Below are 22,069 nucleotides of genomic sequence, written 5' to 3'. Positions count from 1 at the left end.
ACTCTCATATGTCTTCTGAAGAAAATATAGCTTTACATTATGACCTGCCATCTCTCCCCTTCATGATTTTTTATCCCTCTCTTTATCCCTAAATCCAGAAAGAATTCCCCCCCAGTCCCTGAAAGCTGTATATGAACTATGGGTCCTCACAGCCCTTTAACTACAGAAGGCTTCATTTTTCAGCAGTTAATATATTCAAATTTTTGCAGCGTTAACTAGTTTAAAGTCCTCTATGAATTTGCAGTATATTCAGTTCTGGCCAAGAAAGGAAGATCATGCTTTGCCCAGTTTTTACTAAAAGATACTGATGCATATCATTGCACAGCACTTCTTACAGTGCTATACTACTGGGGTATACAAGATTCAGCCTAATTTGAGTTGTTTTTAAGTATTCTTTGTTATAGTTGTAATTTCTAATAAATTAGTGTAATTTCTAATACATACTTCTAAAGTTCAGAATAAGAATAATGTATTTTAAAATCTTTTCCCAGCTGTCTCCACACGATAACCTGATTCTTAGCCAGCCTGTGTCATCACCCCTCCCACTGAGGCAAGTAACAGTATCTTGTTCATTGTGAGATGTATTTTGATTTATGTTGTGGAAAAGATTTGGTATTTTGAGTTGCAATTGTGTAGTTAACTTACTTTGTCTGGTGCCTTTGGAAGCTGGTGGATCTGAAGTTTATTTATGTGATTAGACCTGCACGCTGACAAGCATACACATTTAATTAACAGTGTATTTGGGGTTTTTTTTTTAATAATTTTAGTGGGTCTTGAGGAGGAATATAGACTGTTAGATCCCCTTTCTATGAGCTGATACCTCCCAGGGCTCCCAGGATAGTTCAGGTTTTTGTTTTGGAAGGGAGTTGAAGGAGTTCTGTCACTGTCTTAACTTCCATGTCTCTGTGCAGGAGGCTGATGAAAAGAACGTATGTTGTCTCCCTGTAAATTGCTTCTCAAAAAGAAAAATTGTCATGCCTGTGTCCTGAAAATAGTCTAGACTGAGTCGAGTCTCAAGGAATCAGGGTTACTCTTGGGAAGTAACCATTCCTCACTGGCCAGTGAAGTGTGTCAAGTATTCTACCAAGTAATCTTCTCTAAAAGAAAGATTTGCAGATTTCCATTTATTTTATTATTGAACATTTCTTTTTTTATTGTCCCTTGTAACTCACCGGTGTGTTTATGTCCTGTAACAGTGGTGGCAAGTTTTCTACACTACTTCAGAATTTAGGACCTGAAAATGCAGTAACTCTGCTGGTGTTTGCTGTGACGGAACATAAAATCCTCATCCACTCATTGCGACCTTCTGTCCTCACGAGTGTGACAGAGGCATTGGTCTCTGTAAGTACCAGCTTTTAGTCATACACCTGTAAAAGGAATAAAAGAATGCATCTCAGATAAAATCTAAAATTAATAGTAGTACTGTTAGGCTTAAAGGCTACTTAAAAATAAGAATTAAAGATCACTAGAGAGAAAAATTACTGTTGCTGATGATATCCTGTGAAGACAGAAGAGAGTAACAGTTGCTTGTTTTTGGTGTGTAAATATTGTAAATACGTTTTTGATTATCACAGCGCACTAAAGAGTTCCTGATTTTCCCAACTAGCACTGCATCTGTTCCTGTGGAATTTTAAATGCATGATTTTCCCTGCCTGTCGCCACTAAGCACTGTTTGCTGCCTCTGCTATGTTGAGTCTGTGATTCTGAAGAGCTTTTTCCTGTGGAATTTTAGAGAAATTAGTGCAGTTTTTAATTAATAATCTACATCTAGATTTTCAGTAATAACTATCTGCCATGTTAAATAATTTTGGAGTTAGTGAAGTGTGGTTTGTTCTTGCATAGACTGTGTTGCACATGTTTAACTTGTGTTTTTGTCTCTGCATGTTTTCCAAGATGATATTTCCCTTCCATTGGCCTTGCCCATATATTCCTCTCTGTCCCTTGGCACTGGCAGATGTGTTGAGTGCCCCGTGCCCATTCATAGTGGGAATTGATTCCAGATACTTTGATCTCTATGACCCCCCACCTGATGTCAGCTGTGTTGACCTGGATACCAACACAATTTCTCAGTAAGTATTTATCAACAATTTTTCTTCCCTGTTAATTTTTTTTGCTTCCTATTTTCAGAGGCAAAACCTGGCTTTTTGGCAAAACTTGGAGGGGTATTTCTTTTAATTTTTCTTTTATTTTCTTTTCCTTCTGTCCATGCCAGTTTAAGTAATTAGAGCTCAAAACATGGCATGAGTGGTGGTTGCTAGTGCAATGACAGGTGTTTAATACCATTAATCTATCTCTGGTGAGTTGTAACTGGATTGATTTCAGTGCTGATGAGTGTGGCAGTATAATCATCAGCCTGAAATATAGGGCATTGGTTGGATGGCTCTGATCAGATCTCCACACAGTAAATCAAATTTGGCTTTGTTAGTTGGTTTGCAATCCTTTTCAGTCCAGTTTTAATGGAGTGAAACCTCTTTCTCTGGTGGGAGGGAACATCCTCTGAACACATTTGAGTGCATGCTTATACTTATTTTTTTCCCTTTTCAGAACTGGAGACAAGAAAGCTATTGCATGGAAGATCTTACCAAAGAAACCTTGTAAAAATCTGATGAACACTTTAAATACTTTGTATCAGCAACTGGCAGAATGTGAGTGGGAAAGAACATAGTAAGATTTACACCAGGCACAGTGTGCCACAAAAACAGATAAATGTAGCTAATTAAATGTGTTCCAAATTTACCAGTTCCACTAAACATTTATTTTTACAGAATGGGAAAATCTGTGCTGTAAGTCTGGAGATTAGAGAAACTATGTGGGGACTTTTGGGACAGAGGAGCCAGGACCTAATAAAGACCTTTTTTTTTTTCATCTTCAAAGTCTGCTCAAAGTTTGCTGATGTCTTGGCAATTGAAATTGAAATAACTTCAACACTTAAGCTAATAGTACCTCATTTAAAAATTTAAGATGGAAATAACAAGTGTTTTGTAAACATTAGGGGTTTAAATGTAAGGCACAATTACTGAACATCTCTAAGTAAAAACTGGTGGTTGATAGAATCCTCAAATATTGCTAAGCAAGGTATACTGCACCTTGATGTGAGAAGCAGAAAAATGGATAAGGGGTGGTTTTAATGAAATTCATTATAACAAAGCACTTCTTTTTTAAAGGCTTTTTACACATTCCTGGCTATTGAGGTCACAAGAATCTGTGTCCTGATTAGAATGTACAGAAACAGAAGTTTATTGGGATGTGGCGCACAAAGAAGCGTATAGCTGATGAAAATTATCTGATGCTTCAGAATTTTGATATATTTTACTGTGAGGGCTTTTTTAGAAGAAACTCTAAACCTTATATTCTATATGTAAAAATAGAGTGGTAGTGATCTTAAATCTTATTTATTAACCTACTTACAGCGTAGGTTGCTTAAAAATGATATCGAGGTAAAGTTGACTATAATTATATTATGTGGAAAGACAGTGATGAAACCATCCTTTCACTTTCCTGAGACATTATTAGAATGTATCCAAACTCTGGGTCTAGCAGTGAAGTCTTAGCTAGAGTTCTGATAGCTTTAAAATGTTGATGTAAGTGCATAATTAAAGAATACAGGTTTTGCTAGATCTTAAAAAAAAACCACCAGCTTTTTGTCTGTAGCAGCATTTTGCAGTGCTGTGTTTTAATGGCTCCGCTTTGCCTCTAAGTGGTGTTTTTCTGTGTATGTAGGTACTTAATGTGAATTGTCCACTTTTTGAGAGCACTTTGAAATGAAAGGCACAATCAAAAAAAATACATCCCATCTATGTGTTTGTCCTGAAAGTATGCTTCTTTAGTCAGCTCTTGTCTGAATTTTCACATGGTTTTACAAAAACTTTCTTTGAGGGCTTTTTAAAGCTCTGTCCACACTGGTTCTCTGTTGCTGTAGTAACATGTGCTGACAAGACCAGTACATCTTTCTTTTGGTGTTATCCCCAGATACATGAGGTACAGAAGGTCAAGCTGAATCCATTGTCACATGTCATGATTGAATCTCTGTATATTTTAATCTATTCCAAATGTAATGGAGTTCAGTAATCACTGAATCTAGGAAGATAAACAAAGTATTTTTGACCAATATTGAGGGGGGAAAAAAGTAAAACCGTATAATGTTGTTTTGTTCACAGTGCAACAGCGACCAAGAGAAGATGCATTCATGGAATTGGCAATGAATGATTATGATTTTAATTCTGGGAAGAAATTGCATCTCTTAGATTTGGAGATCCAGGAAGCATTTCTCTGTTTCATGGCTTCAATCCTAAAAGGTTACAGGTCTTATCTCAGGCCAATAACAGAGGCACCCTCTGAAACAGCCACAGATGCAAGTTCTCTGTTTGAACTACAAGGTGAAAAGTTATAAACTTGTTTTGTTTGTATTAATTTACTATTTTTAATTCTCTTTTATCTACAGAATAAAAACATTTGCGTGTTAGTGTTGCAAATTATGGGGGAAATATAAATGCAGACAAATTTGCACAGTAGTGGCAAAGATTGCAGAGAGCTTTTTGCACATAAGTAGAACCTACACTGAGCTCTGGTGAGGGCTTTTCCGTTCTAGGCATTCTGACAATGCTGCTGATTGCACTTTGCAGGGTTCCTCAAAAGCAGAGACCGTTCCCATCAGAAGTTCTACACCCTGATGACCAAAACCCAGATGTTCATTCGCTTCATTGAGGAATGTTCTTTTGTCAGTGACAAGGATGCCAGCCTTGCCTTCTTTGATGACTGTGTGGATAAAGTAAGCAAGTCTTGGTGTGCATACGGTGTTGAACTTCTGGTGTTGTCCACCTTATCTGATAATGTACTACCAGAATGTATTTGAAATGCAAGTTTGTTTTTCCTTTTATTTTCCTATTTTCTCATCATCATTGCCTTCCATTTTCCTTTTTTGTGGGGCTTCATTCCATTTTTTGCTTCAGATTTCTGAATGTAAGTAAAACATCGGGAGAACAAATTAGAGGTCCTAATTTTCACATGTGTGTAAATTTCTGTAATACTGGCCTGTTGTAAGAAGTGCAAGAAGGAGGACTGAACCGAAACCCAGAATCTTATATCCCTATTTCTATGAATATGATAAGAAATTCCACACCTAGTTGTCACTGGCTACCTGTACCAGTATATTCTGGGACACTGCTGTTTAAGCAGGGTGCAGTTGTCTGGGATTTCCTGGAAAGTAGGTCACCTGCTGTTTGTTCCATGGGAATTAATATTGAAGGCCGATAACTGCTGTTTACAGTTCCTATTTGTGGCTCGTTTTCCCGTGGAAGTGCAGATGAGCTAAAAGGAGCTGTTTTGAGAAGAAATCTGAAAACAGTGAAGTTTGAGAGAAATATAAAAGGATGGTATAATGATATTTAATGCTCTTTATAGCTTTTGCTAGTCTCAATATTTTAGTAGTAGCAGTTTTCAAAACTCTGCCTCCCAGTTCTATAGCATGACTTGCAGGTATTCATGTGTTGTAAATCGAGTTAATTACAAACATTTTTGTAATGTTGAGTCAGTCCTACAGCTCTGTTAGAAACCCTTCAATGTGTAGTGCTTGCTTTGCCATGTGCCAGTTTGTGCATAAAACAGGAGCTCTCCTACTCAGAAAGAGACCCCAGTGACTGAACTGCTGAGCAGCACTTGGTTTCCTTTGTGCTGCAGTTTAGTTCTCTGGCTGATGTTAAATAGGATGTTTATTCAGAATGCAATGACTGTGTAAGTGTCAAATTCTATCTGTTGCATTTCATTTTATAGAATGGTTTATGAGGGTGCTGAAGTTGATGCCATAAGCTAAAGTTATCTTGTCTGGGAACTCAGACATCTCTTTAAAAAAGTCATGCTTAGATTGCTGATGTCACTGTGAGACTGCACATAATCTGTGGAGCTGTTGGAGCTTTCACCTTTTCGGAAAGGTTAAGTAGCCATTTATACAGCTGAAACAGAGACTTGTCTGTTCTAGTGCCAGGTATTTTGCTGCTTGATGCCCTGGACAGCTTCTTTCCACTATAAAAAATGCTCATGACAGTTCGGTGAGACTAAATTTTCCAGAATGCACTTACACTTCTCCAACTTCCATTCCTGGCAGGGAGGATTTTATTCAAGCTTATTATTGGGACAGCTGCTTCTGTGCCAGGGATAACTATGGGCAAACTGAGGCACTGGCACTGCTATGTTTTCAGGATTTGCCATGGCTTTAGAATTGCTTGTGAAACTGGATATTCACTGACATGAGGGAGCAGGTTCCCGTGTAGGATTTCTTTGAACAATTATATATTTGCCTCATCTTTTCTTTCCTGCTTCTCCTTCCTGATTTCTCTTTATTTCTGATACTGTTCTTACCAGTCACATACAAAGTCAATATATTGAAGTATACCAAGGACTGCTGTACCAACTAGAGCTGTAGCCAAGACCAGATATCAAAATTGAATTGTTCCAATAAAGCCAATATTTATATTTTAATCTTTTATAAGGTGAACTGGTACCTGACAGGATATGTGTGAAAGAGTGATGTCATGAGTTGAAAGGTGCTTTCTTATGGGTAGTTATAGACTACTGGCTTGAGACAAATTTTATGTACTGTGAAATTAGTTATCTATAAAATATCAACTTAGCCCAGCCTTGAATAATTTGTAAGAGTAGTTTAAGCTGTAGAGTAATCTCTTCTATGTTATTTGGTCCTAGACAGCAGCAGCAGATTGTAATTGATTACCCATTTTGTCAACTGAAAGATACAGTGTAGTTGTCTCACAAGTTTTCATTTTTCCAGGAGTTCAAAAATTACCTCAATTCGACACACATTTAAGCTACTGGCTTTATTATATTTCACTGGTAAAACTTATAGCTGTGGGGTTTTTACATCCTTAGAAGTATTTAAATTGCAAGTAAGGTTTCGTTTACTGCTGCTTCTCAGGAGCCATATGTTCTTGCTACTTGGCTGGTTCAATTTGCTAATGCTTTCCATCTGTCTCATGCAGCAAAATGTGTAATTAAGGACACCTCTTTGTATGTTTATCAAACTTTAAATATTCAAGAATTTTACTGAAACTACTTGATATATTTGCACCTCACTGAAGGGAGAGAACTGTTTTATGCAGTCTTTTTATACATTAACTCTCTGTCGCCAAACTCTTAATGCATGAAAAACATGCATTCTTGGGTTCCACAGGTTGTTATTCCTTTCCTTGAAGTATTCTGCCATTTGGCTGTCATTTGGTTGCCACTTAAACCATTTAAGTAATTTAAATTAGAAAAACAAAGCTGTGCTTGTCCCCCTTTAACTTCAGTAAGATCACACATTTATATTCCATTCTCTTGGAGTGCATGTGTATTTCTGCAGTCTCTGCAAACTATCAAGACATTAAGTGCTGTGTAAGTCACTGCAATTGTAGATGGTGCTGGTAGTACCTTCTGTATGCACCAGACAGTTTGATAAAGCTTGGTATTGTTTTCAGTGATTAAAAGAGGGGGAAATAGCTCTTATTTTTATATTTAAAAATAAATTTCAAGCTACTGCTGCAGTTGGAAGCATAGTTCTAGAAATGGTTGTGTTCAGAAGGATTAATCTCTTCATACTACTTAAAATATTTACCTGAAAACAGACAGTTCAGACTATACCATTAAACACTGATTATTGGATTGGGGTAAAGTTCACAAAACCAATGCAACACTTATTATTGTCATTACAACTTGGCAAGGTGTCCTGTCCTTGCTTTTAAGATGCTGTTCTTTGATGCTGATGCAGACTTTGTCCTGTTGATCATACAGCTGTAAACAGAAAACACAATGCCCCTGGTAACTACTTTTCCTTTTAACTTCCTTCTCCAGGTAGATACGGACAAAACTGGGGAAACACGACTTATAGAGCTGGATGAGTCCTACAAGAGTGAGCACACAGTTTTCATAACACCACCTGAGATCCCTCATCTGCCAAATGGGGAAGAGCACCCTCTACAATACAGGTAGCTTAAGGACACAACAGGATGCCAGCCAAAATCCTAACAGCTGCCCTTGTAGAGTTTAATTTCTAGGTTCTTGTGAGAGTCAGGAAGTACAGATTTTTCCTGTCCCTTCATGTTGCTCAAGTAAAATGTGTGTGTAAAATGGCTGTCGTGACAGTTCTTTTGAAGCTTTAATTTTGTGTGTGTAAACAGAAGCAATAATACTTAATAAAGCTTGCAGTGATCATATTACATTGTGCTGGCTATTGTCACCTTTTAAGCTTAAAGTTGAAATTAATGGACCCTGTCTGTTGTCCTCTGCTATTACTGATAACGATACAAACTGCAGATATTCTTTGGAAAGAGAGTACATATAAAGAATCACTGAAAACTAGTGTTACTAATTTAGTAATTATGTCAGATGAGTTTGTTGGTTTCTTCATTAATTCTGAGAAATATTTTTATTTCTAATCTGATTTAATCTTTTAGATTGCTGTTTTTCCTATTGATTTTCATAAACCTCAGTCATGTGATGCTCACTGGGGACTAAGCCACACAGATTATTTTTTTATTAAATAGAATCAATACTAATGCATTTGACACATTAATTAAAGAAAATGCTATGACAGTAAATACATTTATCAATTTAAGTTGCTTACCCTGAATAACAGGTTAAGAGACTGTTTGTGCAGGCATATGAAACCATGCTGAGGGATTAGTGAGCCACTTTGTCACTGGTGTCTTTAAAGGTTTGCTTTTGTGTTTATTTCCTGGGAAGCCTCTGGTGCAGGTGTGTAGCTGATTTCCTTTGCCATTATGTGATGCATTTGCTTTGGAGCTGACTTACAGGACTGACATTTCTCTTACAGCTATAATGGATTTCCAGTATTAAAACTAGAATTGTTTGAACGGCCTGAAGGATTTCTCACAGCACCAAATAACAAACTGTCCTCAAAAGCCAGTAGCCCCAACAGCCCATCACCAATGTTCAGAAGAACTAAACAGGTACTTGCCGGTTATTCTTGGAGTGTGAGGTGCTTTGGAAGGGGACAGCTTGAGTTTGACTGTAAAGCAGTCTGATGGTTCTTCAGTTCTTCACTGACCTTGTCACTGTGTTAATTGTTCTCTGGATGTGCTTCTTGCCTGCACCATATGCTACAAGGGCCCCTGTACAGGTTGTTACTTGCTGTGCTGTCCCTGTCCCTTCCCCTTTCTTCACACTCTTCTCCATGAGTTTTCCAAATCCTCTTCTTGATTGCTTTTAACTGCCCAGGGCTTTGAGGGACTCCAAAGTGATAGATTTAAAGAAATGCAAGGTTTTAGCACTGGAATATTGCACAGTGACTGTTTTTGGTGTAACTCTCACTGCTTTTATATTTCTTCCCACTTTACTATATTGTTAATATTACTGTTGCAGTTTACATGGATATGATGGTACATGTTCAGTTTTTAACATGTAGCTTTGTGTGATTTAGATGCAAACACACACAAATAATCTCCATGTTTCTTTCCAGGAAATTAAATCTGCCCACAAAATTGCTAAGAAGTACTCCTCCATCCCCCAGATGTGGTCCAGGTGTTTGCTCCGTCACTGCTACGGCCTTTGGTTCATCTGCCTCCCTGCCTATGTGAAAGTCTGCCACTCCAAAGTCAGGGCTCTGAGAACTGCCTATGATGTGCTACAGAAAATGCACACCAAAAAAATAGATCCACCTGATGAGGTAAAATAACCTCAAATTCCTGAAGGAGTGCATGGGTTTGAGGTGTTGGGAGCTCAGGGCTCACTGGTGTGTGTTTGCAGGTGTGCTACAGAGTCCTCATGCAGCTGTGTGGGCAGTATGGGCAGCCTGTGCTGGCAGTCAGGGTGCTCTTTGAAATGCAGAAGGCTGGCATCGACCCCAATGCCATCACCTATGGCTACTACAACAAGGTGAGTATGTTTTAGAGAGTATGGGGGGGACAAAAATTCATTTTTGTCCAGGCAAATAGAAGGGAGAAAAATAACAAAGCAGTTCAGGTGTGATTCTGTAATTTCATGTAAGTTGAAGTAACACAAGACAGAATCATTTTGTGGGTTTTGGTTTTGTAGGTTTAGAAATCTACTGTATTGCTGCCAGTGTAACTCAGTTTGAAATTTTAACAGTTTTCATACCCGACTCTTCCTGAAGATGACTTTACTTGATTTTGGTATTTCCAAAATAGGCTGTTTTGGAAAGCACCTGGCCTTCAAGCAATCGAGGTGGCTATTTCCTCTGGATGAAAATACGAAATGTTGTCTTAGGAATAGCACAGTTTAAAAAAGCATTGAAAAAGCTACCAGCAAGTACTGCACATACGTCTGTTCCTGGTAGAGTATTCACATCCTACTGGTTTTTTATGTTCACGCTGATGAGAAAATTCTTTGAAAAATCTTTCTTTTGTGATTTTGATAAAACTGTTTTAGAAGAAGAAAAAACAGTAGTTACTGCATAATTTTTGGAAAGCAGTATCTTTTATTGCCTTTGAATCTGAAATACTCTGCTATTCATTTGTTGTATCAGCTATTCACAAGACAAGTGGAGACAAAATATGAACCTGAAATTTGTGATAATTATCCTAGTTCATCCAATAACCAGTCTTATAACTGGCAGAAACTTTTGTCCAGCCTTGCTTTATTTTATTTGCCCCTTTTTTTTTGATGCTAGCTAAGAGGCAACTAGAACTAGTCCTTGAGTTTGCAGTACTGATTGCACGTTCTGCATACCCACCTGCAGTGATCGTGTTTATTTTTATCTAGAATATAAGTAAAACATGTGAGGCTGTAAATTATGTGGTTTCTTTCTTTTTCTTTTCAGTAAAGACTTACATAATGTGAACATCAAATGGTCATATGGCCATGCCTGTAACTGATATTTTTTTAAAGTACTGATGTTCATGGTACTTAGAACTTCCTGGTAGTAAAGCATGATAGTACATCGTAAAGTAGCAGCAATGTAGTTAGTTTAGTTCATGTGGACCTTGGAAGACCTTTACAACATACTTTTATAAATGTATGTAGGTCATCTGATTCAACTTTCAAAGCCCTTCCCACCAGGGCTGTTTTGTGATTCTAAATGTGTACAAATAAATCTTTGCCCTGACAAACAGAACAGATATGATGGCCTTATGGCTAGATGACTTCTCCTAGACCCCAGAGACTCCAGTCCTACTTCTGGCTCTATCATTAACCTTATGGATGACCTTGAACACTTTTGCTTTATTTCTGCCTGTTCTTCATGAAGCTGAACTTCCTGATAAACCACTTTATTGAAAACCAGCTATGCAAAGCACTGTACAAGAGCAAAATGCTGTTTGCAACTCAGACCATGTAAACTAAGGAAATGTAATTAGTTCTTAATGAAATAACTGTCACTTATATAATTAATAGTATTTGCTTTTGACATCATCTGATTTTTTCAAGATTAGTTTGCATGAAATCTCATAGCTAGAATGTGTGCTGACTCCTCAGGAAATCAAAAAAACTCTCCCATAAATTCCAGATTATTTTCTTACCTTTACCATAGCAGCAAGGTTTTTACCCTGTCTGTAGCTGTTCAGTGCAGCATCTGTAGGGAAAAGAGGGAAAACTTTGAATTATGTTGGACTCTGTTGAGTCTGGAGAGAGACTATATTAATTACACCTGGTTAGTGTTTTGGCTTGAGAATGACCAGATAAGTGGCTTGAATGTTTGCAGGGGTTTTTGGGATGATGTTGGTTATTTCTATTTTAATCTAATTTTGCAGACAAACTCATGCTTGCTACTGCCTTGTTTCAATTTTTTTACTTTCTAGAGTGAAGCCACGAGAATCACATGCATTACCTCTGAGAAACATATGACACTAAAATGAAACCATGTTTACATGCCTCTTAGAGCTCTTGAAAAGATGTGACATTTTGATCAAATAAACCAGGCAGCAGAATCAAACAGTGCTTTAGTTCAATATTTTAAAAGAAATGTTGCTCATTACCCGTTTAATTTCATCCTCTAAAACATGACTTCAGTGTTTATGCTATAAGAAGCCAATCCTTTTTCTCTTTTTTTTTTTTTGGTGGTAAAATGTTCACTGTTAATTGGAATGTTCTTGATAAGAGGCCTTTGAATTACTGTTGATATTCAATTTATTCCCCTGAACAATGTCACACTATTAAACACCATAATTGTCTTTATTCTGATGTTGCCCTGCAGTGATAGGGGGACTTTCAGACACTGGCAATAACACATCACTCAAAGAAGAAGCCAAGCAAGGCAAAACTTGTCTTCAAGACATCCAAGAACAAAAGGAGGACAAGAGAGAGAGTGACTCCAGTTCTCGTATGTATCTTGTGAATACAGATATCTGGTTCATTTGGGATAAATAAGGATTTCAGCAAAAGCTAAGTGGGACAGCTGATTCCTCACAGTGAGTGTGTGAGATAATGCCAGTTTATGCCACTGCCTAAAGTTCTTTTTCTAAATGAAATTTTCTGGATGTCTGATGGTTTCACTTTGAAAATTACAGTCTTTTTTTCTCTCCTGTTTCAAATAAGTGATAATGGTAGCATAAAGACTTAATGATAATTATAGCCTAATGTTTTTGTCTTTTGAAAAAATGAAATTGCCTCATAGGCATAATCTACAGAAAAGCCTTTTCTACCAGTCTGGTTTCTTTATAAATCCTGTAAGAGGAGAACAGCTGAAATTATGCAAGTCTGAGAGGTCTAAATTACCCAGCTCCTTGGAATTCTCAAAGTTTGGGAGATGCATCAAAATGGGAAGGCTTTTTTTTTCTTCAGGTTTTGCATCTGCTGCTCTTGATTCCCTCAAGTGCAGTCAAGCAGCATCGACTTCATGCAAGAACATAGAAGATCAGATTGTGTAGCAAAATTGCTGAAGTACTACAGATTCCCATGTATATTCATGGAAAATACCCTTCTTAGTAAATCTTCCCCTAGTAATATAATTGTTTAAATTTTTCAGTGGGCTTTCTCCTACTATATGAGTTAACTATCCCTTTGTCAAGTAACATAAAAGTCTGAGAAAATATGCAGTTAGGTAAGTTGCTTCAGTGTTTTCGCCACGATCTTCCTTCTAGCACTAATATTTTTTTCTTCAATTTGCTTGAAAAGTTGTCTTATCTGTGATCGTAAGAACATATATGTAAGATTACAGACAAGTTATTTAGGTTTAATAAAACTTTTAAGGATGCAGAAAACGTGAATTCTGCCTAATTTATTAATTCTGACATTTGTGGCTCTCTATAATAATATGATGTGCTAAAACATTTTGCAGTTTTGAAAACAACTTGATAATATTAAAGTTGCCTGAAATCCCTTAGAGAAGTAATTCTCTATTTTGGGTACTCACCTGCAATGGAATTTTTATTTCATATCTGAAAGAGTTGAATGTGAATATTCACATTTACTTCATTTCTCCTGTGTAGTCCTGGGGGAAGTGAGATTGATGTGAAGCTGAGCTCTTGCAAAGGCAGGAGAAAATGCTCTTACACCTCTTCTATGCAAGTGAACAAGGATGGTCTTAATCTTCACAACCACTACATATTTTGGAATGATTTTTGGGCTCTGTGTAGAGAAGCTTATGGAACTTCCAGTTCCAAAAGTAATGCTGGGAGTTAAATATCCATAGTGAAAACCTCTGCCCAGGCAGATGTCAGCCGGTGTAGCCTGGGGTGGGTACTACATGATGTCACTTAATCCTGTGTGAGGTGTCCAGTAGGTAATGGGGACTTGAGATTTAAGGGGAGTTCCTCAGATTCTACAAAACTCTCTTCTTCTGTCTGCAGTGTCCGAAGTGGAGAGCACAAAAGGGAGTGGGGACTGCCTGCCTAAACTGAATTACCAGAACTCCAGGAATGACAAAGCCACTTCCAGCATCGTGCGGCTCAATGGCACTGTTGACAGTACTGTGGCAGAAGGGAGCAGGGGTGAGTGGAGGGAAAATATATATATAGTTACTAATGCACTCTAAGTAGTGTTCCTAAGTTCTGTTGTCCACTAAACTTACAGTATTTTATTTCTGTAATAGCAGTGGCTGCTGAAATGTGGGGGAGGGCATTTAGGTTGGAGTCAGTATATGCTGTGTCAGGAAGATGCATGGGAATATTCTGCATTTCCAGATTTTTTCTTGTTTGTTCTATTTTTTTGCTGTAGTTAACATCTGCTTACAAAACACCAAAATCTTGGGTTTTTTCTTGTAATCTCCAGCAACTAATTAATTCCTTCAGGATGGACAAGGGGTTTCTATGCAGTGGGATTTAAAAGACACTTTCAGACATTTTCATGCGTCTTTAGTAATTTCAGATCTGGTTATTATAATACTGTCAGCTATGCTTGAAGTATTGTCGTGTACTTTAAAGTCTGCATACAATGGAGATTTCTCTGACAATAATCCCCCTTATTAGCTCTGGTTTTAATTCATTAAGTTAGAAAGTGGTGGGGTTTTTCCATTTCCTGGATACTTGTGCTATGCTTTGCTTTCAAACCTTGTAAAAAGAGGAAAGTAAATACAGCTGAGACTTTTCTTGATGGTGTCTCTCAAAGTGCTCTGGAGGTGTATGATTTTACTCCCTTTTAAGTGTTTTATTGTCTGTCCCTTCCTAAAAGTTATGACCATGGTCAGCTCAACATTTCAGCCTCTAGCAGAACACAGTGAATTCCATCTGTGTTGTAAAATGCTTGAAAGATGAGACAAATTTGCATTCTTTTGTACTTTTGTTTAGTTTACTTGTATAGCAACAAATAAAGCACCTTGTTCCATCTGTTTTTCAGAGAGTTCTGTAGGATTACTGTTTACATCATCTTTTGAGGATGCCAATGAAACAGAAGTTATAAAAAATAAATCCTTAAGAAGGAGACATAAAAGTGCAGTGGAAGCTGACTTAAGGGAGATTCCGTGGGAAAGCAGGAACCGGAATCTGAGTGGAGATGGCTTAGTGGGACTCATGATAAACAGAATCAACCAGGAAGCAAACCCTGGAGAAATTGTTGAAAAACTGGGAGCTGATGCCAAAATTCTATCTAGTGCATTACAGAAAAGCATACGGCCAAAAACTCTTAATATCAGAACTTCCTCTTTAGGGTCTAAGAGAGAAAGCCTGGAGAAAGAATCCAGTGATGAAGATGCAGCTTTTGATTGCAGTTTTACAGATAAAACAGAGTCTCCTGTTATCTTTGATCTGGAAGACCTGGATGCAGAACCTGAAACACCTACAGCAGTGAAAACTTCCAGTGAAAAATCAAGAAGGTTGCAAAGAAAGAGCAGCTTTCCAGTAAAGCCAGTTGAAAAGACAGATGTTGAAACTGGATTTGATCCATTGTCTCTGCTGGTTGCTGAGACAGAACAGCAGAAAGAGGATGAGGAGGAGGAGGATGATAGAAGTGTTTCTACTCCATCTGCAAGAAGAGACTTAGCTGAAGAGATAGTCATGTACATGAACAACATGAGCAGCCCTTTGTCCAGTCGTGCCCCGAGCATTGAGTTGCAAAAACCCTTTGATGACAGAAATGCTAATAAAAGGAGCCCAACCATTATCCAGCCTTGTAGGAGGTCCAGCCTTCCCCCAAACTCCCCAAGGCCACCCAGTCTTACCAAATCCAAGAGCTACCATGCAAAAAATGAAGAAAGGCCAAGGGACAGGCTTTGGTCTTCCCCAGCTTATTCCCCAAACAGCCCAGCCAAGGAGCAGCCCCAGGACACAACCAGTGCATTGACACTCGTGTCATCACCATCGTTCAACTTGGACACACTGTTAACTCCCAAGTTTGATGTTCTGAAAAGCAGCATGTTCTCTGCTGGAAAAGGGGTTGCAGAGAAAGCAAGCAAGTGGTACTCCAAATTTGCAATGTATGCTGCATCTGCAAAGGTAAATGTTTATTAAGATCCTATCAATTAAGGAAGAACTTCATAAAGGTTTAATTACTGACCCTCATGTGATGAATCCCTTGCATGACCTATGTCATTGTAGACTATGTACATTAAGTTGTTTTAATCATGTTTGATATACCAGAATCCTAATTTTAATGTCCTGAATAAAATTTGTCTAGCTTAGGTTCTGAATATATTTAATGGGAGAACAGAAGTGTCCTGACAGAACAAAGACTGCTCTGGCTTCCCTTTTCAACCTAAAGAAGAAACATTTAAATAAGCAAATACTGGGTTTAAGTCTTTATTGCTTTTATGAGTAAGGGGAAATCTGGTTGTATTGTTTGCCAAAGTAATTTAAAGCTAGTTTTGATCTGAGGTCATTTGTTAGAACGTTCTTTGCTGCTACCAATTCAAATCAAAACTACTTTTGTTCCCACTCCTTGGTAATGAAGAGAGACACTTGCTTTGTCTATCCTAATGTATTCCTACAGCTGCTGATAATTCTTGTAGCAATGGGGTGAAAAAGTTATAGGATTAAAATGGTTATGATTTCACTTAATTATTTTTATTAGGAGAATCTTTAAAAAGGAATCCTGGTGTAGCTGTTTAACCCAGAGTGGGACTTCCCTTGTCTTGCATCAGTTCTGAACACAGGTCTGTGATCTTCCAAGGAGGGAGGGTCATGCCTTGAATTTACTGAGACAAAGAAGGCTTCCCCTTTTTGTCAGAAATATTTTTGCTTTCCTTTCATTTTTTTACTGGAACTTCTTTTCTTCTCTCAGGATCAAAATTCAGACAGAGCAAGTGTTTCATCTCTTGGAGCTCTGGACTCAGAATCTACTTCTCTCACTGATGAAGATGTCTGCAATGATTTTGAAAGTGCTTCTCCTCAGGAGAACACCACATCAGAAATTAAGGGAATTAGCATCAGCAAGACAAGCCTGGAAAGCTCAGCTTCCCATGATAGCTCAGCTAAACAATTTGACCAGTGTGGTAAGAGACAGCTTTTGCATGGTATTCATCACTCTGAACAAAAACATTCTAGTTTGAAAAGTTGTTCTTTCATAATTATCAGCTTAGGATCATCCTAGTCATTAGTCCTTTTTGTGGAAGAAGTAAAGTTCTTTTACTACCTGAAAACTCTTACTCAAATAGGAAACCCTTTGAGTCCTTGAGTATTCATGTAAACACCTTATTTGTGTAAGTTGTACAGCTCCAGAAAACATCTATAGAAACATTGTAATGGTAACTTCATTGGTCCAGTTCTATTTTCTAAAAGTAGTAAAAGTACTTTTTTAAAATCTGTTACAATTTTCTATAAGCCACTGTTGAAGCTGATTATCAGACAGACTTCGTAGGGTTTTTTTCCTAATGTGTGCTGGATAATTGGTCATGACTGTTGTATCAGTTTCTGATGTCATTGTGGGGTACAAACAGCACCTCTTGTCCTTCCCTAGTTTTTGTCCACACAGAAAATGTGGCTATGAATTGCTTAAAATTTGTTTTCAAGCTACCAACTGTTGTTAACAAAGAAAACTGAACATATGGAAATTGTTTGTTGGTAGCTTTTATTTTTGCCTTGGTTGGTGCTGGGCAGATGGCAGCCTCACACTCCACAGTTCTGAACCAGTGTATCTCATTTGTTGCACCTTCCATCACACATTTTATAACTGCAGTATTGTTTGAGCAGAAAGACAGAGTGCTAAAAATGCATTTTTGGAATAACTAGTACTTTGGGTTTCTTCTGTTAACAGGTTCACTTTCCAAGTTCCCTTTACCTGACAAATCAGAGTTGGTATCTTCCTGCAGCACAAGCAGTACCAGCGTGTTCCAGAACTATGCCATGGAGGTACAGGATGATTTACTGATTTTAATCAATGGACTAGGAGCACGTCTTTAAATATGAATAATATCTGTATCTCTGGTAAAGCTGAAAGCTTAAAACTAATACACTGAAAGATAGAGATTTCTGTCACAAAGTGGATTTAATTTCAAATCCTGCTCTAGAAAGGTCTTTATTTCAGTCACATCTTTTGGTCCTTAAAGCTTCAGTTCTCAAGAGTTTACTATTGGATGCAATTGAATTCAGGCATCTAAATCCCTTGTGGAGATAAATTTGTTCAAAGTGAAAATACCAAGTCTTAAGCAGCACTGTATGTTTAGAAACACAGAAAAGAGAACTACCTATTTCTTGGTGCAACTTCTAGTAAGATCATTTTTCTTTTCACTGTTAGGCTGGTTTGGGTGGCTCTTCATTATTTTCTTTGCTTTTCTCCCTCCCCTTACCCCCCACCCTGGATTTAGGTTAATGACTGTTCATTTGCATCTTTTTTTCCCATTTCTACAATACTGACAGTCACCACAGAAGTGTGTTTAAGTTCTAATCATAGTTTATGTAGCTGCATAAATAGTCTTGTACTTTTATGCTTGCAGATTACAAATAACGTGTTATTGTTAGTAGTAATGTTATTTAATAACTGGCTGGTTTTAATCTGATAAGCAATAACAGGATGAACTTGTATGCAAGGGGGGAGGAATATTCATCAAAGGGCAAAGATTTTGGCTGCAGTTTTAAGTGCTCTGTGAAAGAAAAGTAGCTTTGAGAACATGTTCTAGTGGATTCTGTTCCTGCTCTGTGCAGGTCCTCATCTCGAGCTGTTCTCGGTGTCGGACTTGCGACTGTTTGGTTCATGATGAAGAAATCATGGCAGGCTGGACAGCAGACGATTCAAATCTCAATACCACGTGTCCCTTCTGTGGCAATTTATTTCTGCCTTTTTTAAGCATAGAAATCCGAGATCTGCGGCGGCCTGGGCGGTAATAACAATACTGGAATTTTCCTCAATTTTGAATGCTCGTCATTGGGAAGTGCTTTTTGTTTGGGATTTGGGGTTTTTTTGGGTTGGTTTTTTTTTTCGGATAATGTTAAGCTTCTGCTTTCCCTGCAGGTATTTTCTGAAGTCCAGCCCTTCTACAGAAAATATGCAGCTCCCATCCCTTTTTTCCAATCAGAGCGGGAAGTCCTGTAACACCACAGGCACTGTTGGCCTTACTACATCCCTGATGTCTGTCCAAGAGGATATCAATTCAAATAGGTAGATGTGCATTTCCTGCCTAGAAATTCCTCAGCTTCTCCATGGATATGCCTGTATTTTAATCAACTGAAATAAATTTAAATTTTTTGAAGAGGATAAATTGATTTGAGAGAGGATCTCTCTGCTGCCTCTCCCTCATCTCTCAGCTGGCCACATCATGCTTTCTCTGCCTGATATGCACCATTTCATCCCTAATATACAAATTCATGTTGGCATTTGTAATTCTGCAAGTTTTATGAACTCTTTTGAGGACGTTTGTGTTCGTCATCAGTGCAAGGGGGAATAAAACTTGCACTGTAACATGAATGAGTGTGGTGGCTGACAAGGCAGAATTCAAACTGTCAGGTCCATTATTTCCAGGTTATTTCTGTCTGTCTGTGTACATGTTGGAGCACTCAGAGTAAAACAAAAAGCTGAGATTCTTTTTTTCCTCTCCTCTAGCAAATCTAAGCAGCATGACAATGTTTATGCCAGAAGTATCCAGATCCCCTCAGGACGAAGACAAAATACTTCTGGGTCAGAATGTACAAGTCACCCTGTAGCAAGGAGCATCAGTACTTTTGGTCCTTTGGAAGAAGATGAGAAGGAAAACCAGAAGATCAGCCATATCATTCCTACTGGTAGCCTGCCTGCTACTTTGCAAGGACCAACAGTGTGTAGTTTTTCTACCTTAAAAGTCATTTTTTCATGTGTGCCATAGATTAGAGAAATGTGTAACAGCATTAACCTTCCTAAATTACAGTAAATGCTAGGTTGTATTACTTAAACTAATGCTAGTTGCAGCTTTTAGATGTTGGTGTGTTGTAGAGAAGAAAAGCATTTTTAAGACTTTGTAAAGACAGTTACATTCGTTATATTAGTTACAACTAATGGCATTTTTTCTTTCTTACTGCAGGATTCCTTGGGCCTGGAATGGCGCTTGCCTAGTCCTGATCCTATTACAGTTCCTTACCTCAGTCCTCTTGTGGTATGGAAAGAGCTTGAAAGCTTACTTGAAAATGAAGGGGATCATGCAATAACGGTGGCAGACTTTGTAGATCATCATCCCATTGTGTTCTGGAATTTGGTGTGGTATTTCAGGCGCTTGGACTTGCCCAGCAACTTACCAGGATTAATACTTTCTTCTGAGCACTGCAATAAGAACTCCAAGGTATGGAATCAGATAGGAAACACTCACATAGGAGAAACGGTTGTTTTCCCATATAGGAAATCATTAGATGGTTCAGTAACTCTTAGAAATGTGTCTTGCACTATGCTGAGCCCAGTCCTGAATCGATAAAGAATGTGTCAGCTGAAGGAAAATATTCAAAACTCTGGAATGTGTGCTCAGCAGTGCTTGTGGGGGGCCGGTGTTTAGCTCTTACTTGTCACACTGTAATTTGTGATCCTCAGTTTCAAGGAGGATAAGTCCAGTTAGTTTTGTTGCTATTTGAGTAGCTAAGCAGTAGAAGGAGGAAGTTTAGATTTTAGGACTGTAGAAAATAGGCAAAACACTCATTTGCCGTGTCACTGGCAATCCCGTTCAGATTTAGCTTTCTGTGGTTTGAATAGCAAAGCTTTTTACCATGAGGCCTAGAGATGTGAAGATATATGTTAAATACAGAACTCCTTTGTCATGACTTCATAATAAAATATCTTTGTGTGCTTTCTGCTGTTCAGATTCCACGGAACTGTATGTCAGAGGACAGTAAATATGTTCTTATTCAGATGCTATGGGACAATATGAAATTGCATCAGGATCCGAGGCAGCCTCTGTATATTTTGTGGAATGCTCAGAGTAAGTTTTGTTTCTTGTGGATTTTGGTGGCATTTTTTAAGAACAATTTTCATTTTGAGCAACTGAAGCATGTATGTTGAGAAAAGATGTCTTTGTGGATAGTTCACACAAGCTACAATACTGATTTTTGATCATACTGCTTTTTGTCTTGCAGGTCAAAATCGCACTCTTTTGTTTGAGAGTGAGTGTTAAGTTTGGTGTTGCTATTCTCAGTTTGGGTGACTTGTTTTGGGGGGGAGGTTGGTTCTGTGCCTAGCAGTAAACTGCTTGAACAATTTTTAGTTTTCCAGCATTTCTGTATCAAATCACTGACTGGCATTGCCAGTGGCGGCTTCTCCTTTGGGAAGGGAGGAATGAAAGGGCAATACATTTCATTGATGCCATTCATCCACTTGGCTCATGTTCTTATTTTTAGAATTTGCTTACTCAGAGTTTTGTTGCTGGTGTTGGATCACACACCTGAAAATAGCTCATGGCCCATTGCATCTGTTGAGTTTTCTTATGTGCTTTTTGTGTTCTACATTGAAAATTTTTTTACTTGATGTTTTGTTCACTACATACATGTCAATATTTTTGGTTTCTGTAGCCTTCCACCTTTTTTTAATAACTCTGTACTTGCTACACAGAGAATCTATTTATTCTTACAGCCTTTCTAATGTTTTTCAGCCCAGAAGTACCCAATGGTCCAGTTATTGCAAAAAGATGATGACTCCTTTAACCAGGAGCTCTTGAGGAGTATGGTGAAAAGCATTAAGATGAATGATGTGTATGGACCAATGAGTCAGATATTGGAGAGGCTCAACAAGTGGCCACATATTAAAAGACAGAGGTAAGACCACCAATGTGCCTAACTGGAGCAGTGTTGGGCAATAATCAGGTTATTTATGTGAATTATATTTTCCTAGTGTGTTTTGTAAAGAAAAAAGCACTGTTTTCCACCAGTGTTCTCAAATTTATCACTCTGGTAAGTTGTTTTTTTTTTCTGGTAACTTTCACAAACTTAGTTTGTCCATTTTTTTTCTTTTTACTTTTTCCCTTTCCCCTCTCCTTTACAGCCACCTCTTTTTCTTACCTCTGAACCATGGGAAGCAGGGAGTGGGGTATATGTGTGTATATTTTGTTGTTTAATGTTGTTTATATATTACTAGGTGTTTTAAAATAAAACCCTACACTTGTTTCTAGGGTGTATGGGTATATTTGGGGTTTATTTTTAAGTCTTCAGTAGAGGACAGAAAAGGACCAAAGAAAGGTTGTCTCATATTTAGGAAGGAGATTTTTTTCCATTAGCAGTGGAATTAGTGAACATTAATTCCTATGAATTTTCATTTCTTGCCTGGATTTACTGATTAATACTAGGATATACAA

General features: G+C 37.9%; 1 protein-coding gene across 7 annotated transcripts in view; it reads left to right on the top strand.

Annotated features, from left to right (window-relative positions):
- DENND4A (DENN domain containing 4A) overlaps window positions 1-22,069 on the top strand; it is a 49,197-nt gene that overhangs the window by 22,720 nt on the left and 4,408 nt on the right. For 6 of the 7 annotated variants that reach the window (XM_042039009.1, XM_042039005.1, XM_042039004.1 and 3 more), the window contains 23 exons: window positions 492-550; window positions 1,197-1,341; window positions 1,894-2,069; window positions 2,545-2,645; window positions 4,158-4,376; window positions 4,623-4,768; window positions 7,840-7,973; window positions 8,822-8,957; window positions 9,467-9,673; window positions 9,754-9,882; window positions 10,155-10,299; window positions 12,158-12,283; window positions 13,752-13,892; window positions 14,737-15,830; window positions 16,615-16,825; window positions 17,587-17,681; window positions 18,474-18,649; window positions 18,781-18,927; window positions 19,369-19,579; window positions 19,823-20,077; window positions 20,587-20,704; window positions 20,859-20,885; window positions 21,371-21,533. In XM_042039009.1, coding sequence (XP_041894943.1) covers window positions 492-550; window positions 1,197-1,341; window positions 1,894-2,069; window positions 2,545-2,645; window positions 4,158-4,376; window positions 4,623-4,768; window positions 7,840-7,973; window positions 8,822-8,957; window positions 9,467-9,673; window positions 9,754-9,882; window positions 10,155-10,299; window positions 12,158-12,283; window positions 13,752-13,892; window positions 14,737-15,830; window positions 16,615-16,825; window positions 17,587-17,681; window positions 18,474-18,649; window positions 18,781-18,927; window positions 19,369-19,579; window positions 19,823-20,077; window positions 20,587-20,704; window positions 20,859-20,885; window positions 21,371-21,533 — 4,361 coding nt within the window. The remainder of the gene's footprint in view (window positions 1-491; window positions 551-1,196; window positions 1,342-1,893; window positions 2,070-2,544; window positions 2,646-4,157; window positions 4,377-4,622; window positions 4,769-7,839; window positions 7,974-8,821; window positions 8,958-9,466; window positions 9,674-9,753; window positions 9,883-10,154; window positions 10,300-12,157; window positions 12,284-13,751; window positions 13,893-14,736; window positions 15,831-16,614; window positions 16,826-17,586; window positions 17,682-18,473; window positions 18,650-18,780; window positions 18,928-19,368; window positions 19,580-19,822; window positions 20,078-20,586; window positions 20,705-20,858; window positions 20,886-21,370; window positions 21,534-22,069) is intronic. The other variant, XM_042039010.1, reaches the window with a different exon arrangement.

This window comes from Corvus kubaryi, unplaced genomic scaffold, assembly GCF_017639235.1.
Source record: "Corvus kubaryi isolate FWS band 111438036 unplaced genomic scaffold, C.kubaryi_AGA036_p1.0 37394, whole genome shotgun sequence".
Classification (NCBI taxonomy): domain Eukaryota; kingdom Metazoa; phylum Chordata; class Aves; order Passeriformes; family Corvidae; genus Corvus; species Corvus kubaryi.
The sequence above is the reverse complement of the archived record's forward strand: the minus strand, read 5'-3'. Positions and strand labels throughout refer to the sequence as shown.